Genomic DNA, 6471 nt, shown 5'->3' with positions numbered 1-6471 from the left:
CAGGAATGGCAGACCAGCAATTCTCAACCAGGGTGTCATGGCACTCTAGGGTGCCTTGAAATCCTCTCAAGGGTGCCACTCAATGTTAGCACTGTTAGGTGGTAAACATGATTCACAGGATAAGTCCAGAGATTTCAAATAGGAACTCATAGACTGCATCCCCATAAGCAGGGGTGTGCGGTTCCCATGGGGAAAAAAGCAGCAGCACAAATCTGTGGGGTAGGAGAAGTTGGGGCCAATACCTGGGCTGGCCCAAGCAGCCTTACCTGGAGTACTGGGGGCCTTCTGGGACTGCAGCAGCAGTGATCTGGGTGCACAGAGCCTGGCCAGCAGCTTGAGCATGGCTTTGGCTACCCAGGCTCTGGTTTTGGGCAGTACATGCTGCCCCCATATATGCCATCCTACTTTTTTCTGGTGTGGATTTTTTTTCAAAAAAACCCACTGTGCTGCAAATTAGCAGTGCAGCCAACCCCTGAATGTGTGGCACATGTGGTTTGCAGCACCGCAGATGGGTCTGTGGTGCCCCAAACGCCGGCTTGCCTGGACGCACCCATAGTGTTCAATCCATTCTGACTCGTGTTCTTTCTGAGTCCTTTGCATCAGAAAAACCCATCTGCAGGTCTATGAGGAAATACAAGACAAAAAATCTTGTGGGAATGGAGAAACTGTTTCCAAAAGGAAACAATCACTATCTTCCTGGAAAGACTAAAGTATGTATGGAACTTGATCTCCTTCTAGACAAAAGACCAATTTCAGACCCCATACAGTGTATCTTTGCACTGTTTTTTATTTCCCTTGACTAGCCAGGGCTGGAGTAACCTGTGAAAAGGACAGAAGCAGATTATGAGAAATGATGCCAAGGTAAGAGAAAGGCATGAGGAAATACTATTATTACCTAGTAAAGGAATTAGTCTTATAAGCAGAGTCTATCTGTGGTTGACAGATATCAAACCTGATCCCAGTTTAGAGGACTATCATGTTCCCAGTGCCTTTGGGAAGGGGCATTAGCATGTGTGTGTGTATGCATGTGTGCCCAACTTAGACATGTCTCAATGCACAATTATTCTCAGCCCCCACACTGTCATGGGTATCTTTGGGTTTCTAACAACTCATTTTCCTGTCAGCCATAGGGTCCTTTTTGGATCCTGCTTTCTAGAAGTACATGGAGCTGAGTTCTCAATCTACAGTAAAATGTCTTCATTCTTGTGCCTCTCACATAAGGCACTGGCTCAGTAGTGGAAGCAGTAGGGAGAGTGCTGTAGTTTGCTGTAGCGGTGTCCCAAGGTGGAATCCTGCCTGTCCAGTCTGCTTGGCTTTGCCCTTCAAGTCAACAAGTGGAGGAGGAGGCTGGAGTGTAGGCGACTGGGATAGTACATGAAAGGGCATCTGTCTTTTTAAAGTGTTTGGTGAAAAAGCACTTTTCACACTGTCACAAATTGCACGTGGGCCTGGTGAGCAGACCCGAATTGCTTTTGTGGGAGCAAGCCCAGGAAATGTCCAATTGTGTTTAAAGATGGTTATTTTCTAAATACAATGGATAGGTATGACAAGCAATGTGTTCAGCCATGAAGCCCTCTAAATAATAAACACTCTAGAATTTTTATTGCTTTGCTTCAACAGCAAAAGCAAGAGAAGATTGCAGAAGTGTTCCAAAAGGAGGAACATGCTTGGGATTTTAGAGGTAACAACAAAGTCTGTACTTATACTGGTGACAGACTGTAAATAAGAATGGCTTATAAAAGTTTCTGTGTAGTTCTTTGTTTGAAAGCTCTCTAGGGGATGAGGGGGCTAACAGGGCTTAGAGCCAACGATGGCAATGATGCTGAGGCAGGCATAAAAAAACGTATGAGTTAGCAACAGGCAAAAAGACCAAATGGTTGTTACGAGGGAATTCCTAAAAGGACAGGGCGTCAATGTTCAGAGTTCAGAAAAAAAGCAACACAGTGCCAATGAAAAGGGGGTTTGGATCAGGAAAGACAATCTGCAGAGAAATCACCAGCCAGGGAAATTAACTACCAAGGGAGCAGTGTTGGCTATTCTATGGAAGGTCCCTGGAAAGTTTCCATTCTCATCCCCTGTTTTTACTAGTTCAGTACTTTTGGAAAAGTTCAGCTTTAGGGTTCCGATTTTCCAGTTTTGGTTTCTTCCTAAAAATGAGCATTTTTGGACATCTGAGTAAAATGTGGTGCTCCTGCTTTCCTTCATATGGCAAATGGTAGAACATCTTATCCTATCAGAAAACAAACATGATGTCAAGCTCATTTTTAAGAGCCCATTCCCCCAAAGCAGCTGGGAGTAGAAAGCTGATTGTTGGAAGAGGAAGCAGTACTCAGAGGTAAAGTGCCACTCCAGGTTTCCCTGAAAATTAGCTTTGGTCCAACCTCACTCTGTATAAATAGTACACTGCCCACCCACTTTGCATTTCTCTCAGGAAAGCCCAACTCCTTGTTGTTCTGCCCCTTGTGTAGTCATGCACACTTGTGCTTGGTGAGACTAAAGTGCCCTAGTTTTCTTTTGGAAGGTACTGACTTCGTACTTGCTTTCCCTATGTGTAGTAATGATAATTAACACAAGGAGAAGGAAGTGAAGATTTGGTCTCACAGGACATGACCCTCTAAACAAACATGTACTTGGATGTCTGCAGGACAAGGGGCTGATATGCACATTGTGCTTAACAGTCAGGAAACAACAGAGTTAAATTTCACACACACAAACTTCAGCTTGTCCTCTTCTACATAGACAAGCTAATGCAGCCTTTACTTACAGCTACTCCTCACTTAGCGTCATAGTTAAGCTCTTGAAAAGTGTGACTTTACGTGAAAGGATGTTAAGCGCATCCAATTACGTCACCTCCGTTACCTACTAGCAGGTGGCATCCAAGCTACATTATAACCAAACATTGTGCGACTTTAAACGAGTATGTTCTCTAATAGATCAGCGATGTATAACAAAACAACGTTAACCAGGATGACGTTAAGTGAGGAATACTTGTATAGTCACATAATACTTCTTAAATAATACATGATCATCACACTTCTTTTCCACAGCCTTGTACTTGCTAGCATCATGCACTTAACATGCTCTAGCTCTGTATCATCTATCTGAAATCCTCCTGTACTCCTTATTTGCATGGCATAAAACAGCTTGAGACTAACACACAATGTAATATTAGACTCAAATTCTGAGTCTTTGGATGTAATCAGAGAGATTTGTTTGTGGAGGGGGGTCTCTGCTTTACATGGCTGTTCTAGTTCACTTTTAAATTATTTTGTTCTTTTGTCACATTCCTGTTTTATAAATTATTCTGTGAGCCACTCTGAGCCTTTGTTGGAAAGTGCAGGATATAAATCAAATAAATAATACTAATTCTAATACTAATTCATTACAGTCATTTCCCCTCCTCCTTAAGCCACCAAACAATGCAGTTAAGTTAGCCTCAGAGGTAACTGCCTCACCCCCTGATCTGCACCTAAGGAAGTCTGGTCTCCATTGCTGAGCACAACAGAAGTAGCTTTGTAGCTGCCTAAAATGCAGCCTTAGACAAGGCAGCCAAGTTCATTTTTATTTGCATGTGAACGTAACATTTCCAGAAGGCTTTGGGTCAGCTCACTGATTTATTTTCCATGTAACAATAAGTTCACCAAGCAAATGTATCTTTGTGCTAATTGGGGAAGTGGTCAGTTTGTATGAGCCTCCCTGTTCTGCCAGTGCAGCTTAATGTCATTACTGCCATGGGAATATCAGCCTAGGATTCAGGCAGCTCACTCTATGCTAATTAAACTTTCCTTCCCAGGTTGTCACAGCTGTCCATGCCCATTAACCTTCCATTCATTTAAGTAAGACAGCAGTTGATACATGCAAGCCAAAAACTCTTCCTTTGAAGTGACAACCTGAATGCATCAAGCACATTTGGGTTAGAGAAAATGCTAACAAGAACTCGGCTACCCCTAACTCATGCCCCCAGTGTTTCATCAAGTTTAAAAGAACCCATCTTTTTTTTTCTTTTTTCCTCCAAATTATATCCACTTCACTGGACTCACTACTGCAGCTCATTCCAGAGAGACTGAGAACTTACCTACGAGGCACAGTCAAACTTGCTCTTTCTGACTTGGCCTGCCACCTCTGCGGCAGGGAAATCTGTTCACATAAAGGATGATGCAGAGTTTGGGATATAGAATCAGCTTTCCTGACTCATGTATTGTGTTTTCAATCAAATGTACATGGGTTATGTCACTCATTGCAACTAATAGAAGTTTTCTTCATCTTTCAGCTTTGAAGTAAGTAAGAGTTTTCAAATAAAAAAATGCTTGAAATTGGACTTACCTTGGCTACCACCAACAAACACAGCTTCACAAATGGGATACCAACAAATCAAAGATATTAGAGTACATAATACAGCTTCACTGTAGCGTGGGACCATTCCCTCCAATGCGCATTTATGTTTTGTACAGTCCACTTTCAAATGCCTCAGGGATAGGGCTTTCATAAGTTCTAGTCAAGCCGTGGAGTCCAAAGGTGGCTGAATGTGATGCCAGCCCCATCAGTCCCCTGAGTGCCTCTAGAAGCTGGTGTGCCTTCATTACACTAGTCCACTGGGCCAACTAGGCTTGGGTGGGCTTTGGAGCTTGAACTTTTCCTATCATGTCCATGATTAATATTTCAGGATCTAGAGCCCCTTTCCTCAGTGCAGTTTGCCCCTTTTCCCAGATTTCCTAAAATGGGACTAATTTGAGACTGATTCAAGTACAGGGCCCACAGGGCAATTGCCACCCTGTATCCTTTTTTTCAATTACTCCCATGAAATGAGATTATTACTATTACTGTCATGGGCCTGATTAATAGTGAGTTTCCCTAGGGACGTGGAAAGCTGACAGGTCTGATGTGTTTTATTGTTTTAAATATTTACCTGCTTCAAAAAGGCTCAATCCAGGTTTCCACAAGTCTGTTTCCAATGCTTCCACACACAAAAGAGAAGAAACATGATTACTTCCGAGGAGAAAAAGATTTGAAGTTACAAAGCACTATGCACAAGTTAGAGAAGTAAATGCATGAGTCAGGAAACCTGAGAGAAACTAGTCAGATTTTTTGCATCAGTAAAACTAGAAACCTTTATGAACACACTTCCACCCCTATTTAGTAGCTTCATGTTGTCTCTGCTTCTATGTAAGAAATCTTTATCGTGACATTAAATGAGCGTCTTTAGATCAGTTCTGTCCTGCCCATTTTTTTTAACACTGGAACAAGGCTGGGCTGGCCTGTGCCAAAAAATCCTTCAGAGACCCCCTAGTATGCACTGACTCCTGCATTGATCTCATGGGGCAGTTGTGAGCAGGAACGATAATGGAAGTTCCTTTGTTAGTGAAGGAGGGAATGAAGCAGGTATCAGACTAATAACTGGTTATTAAAGGGTACCCTTCCCAGACCAAAGGAATTAGATAACTTCTGCCAACAAAACCAGCCTCCCCTGCTTCCTTGTTATATCCAGCCCTGTTATAGCAGCCTTTTGCCTGCTTTTGTATCCTTTGTATCCTCGACTCTATACAACAGAGACCATCTCCCTGGGTTTGTGGCCAACCCAATGAGGCCATGAGACCTTGAAGAGCTGTGCCAGGGTTAGGAGGCCACTGAGGTTCCCACTTCAGCAAACCAGTGCCCCACATTGCTCCTTAGTCATCTCACCTCTGCAACTGGATCCCTCATGCACAAAATGAACTGAGTGGCCCTCATAAAGATGGCAAGCTCAATGGCAAGATCGGTGCTCTCACAAAGGTGGCTGCCTTGGAGACTCTGAATGCTTAGAATTCAGAGCTAAAGGATACAAAAGCAGGCAAAAGGCTGCTGTAACGGGGCTGCATATAACAAGGAAGCAGGGGAGGCTGGTTTTGTTGCACTGTGTTTTTAATCTAGTGGCCCAGATAAGGTGAGATGGAGTGGCAGGAACGGGGGAGTGAGCAAGAGGGAAGGAAATAGAAAAAGAAGAACAGTCAGAGGTTTTTTTCCTGCCTTGGCCCCCTCAGCTACTTGAGTGTTGCAGGTATCACAACAAAGGCAAGTCTTGGTGAGTGTGAATGGATGGTGAATAAGGGTTTGTGCATAGTTGGGTCCTGTAGGGTTTGGTCCTTGGACCTGTACTCTTCAATATCTTCATCAGTGACTTGGATGTGGGTGTGAAGTGTACTCTGTCCAAGTTTGCAGATGATACTAAATTGTGGGGTGAAGTGCACACTCTGAAAGGTAGGTTGCAGGCAGACCTGGACAGGTTAGAAAAGTGGGCAGTACACAATAGGATGCAGTACAACAAGGACAAGTGTAGAGTGCTGCACCTAGGGCACAAAAATATCCAGCACACCTACTGGCTGGGAAGTGACCCTCTCAGCAGCACAGAAGGAGAAAGAGATCTCGGAGTCATAGTGGACTCCAAGATGAACACGAGTCGTCAGTGTGACAAAATGATCAGCAAAGCTAACCGCT

At 43.6% G+C, this 6471-nt stretch overlaps 1 protein-coding gene across 1 annotated transcript in view; it reads right to left on the bottom strand.

Moving 5' to 3' along the window:
• The window catches only part of VIT (vitrin), a 114053-nt gene that overhangs the window by 20021 nt on the left and 87561 nt on the right, over nucleotides 1–6471 (bottom strand). Inside the window, exon 13 of the mRNA XM_006018418.2 lies at nucleotides 4907–4954. Coding sequence (XP_006018480.1) covers nucleotides 4907–4954 — 48 coding nt within the window. The remainder of the gene's footprint in view (nucleotides 1–4906; nucleotides 4955–6471) is intronic.

The sequence above is a fragment of the Alligator sinensis genome, unplaced genomic scaffold (genome assembly GCF_000455745.1).
Source record: "Alligator sinensis unplaced genomic scaffold, ASM45574v1 scaffold489_1, whole genome shotgun sequence".
Taxonomy (NCBI): Eukaryota; Metazoa; Chordata; order Crocodylia; family Alligatoridae; genus Alligator; species Alligator sinensis.
Note: the sequence above shows the minus strand (reverse complement) of the source record. Positions and strands in the feature narration are given on the sequence as shown.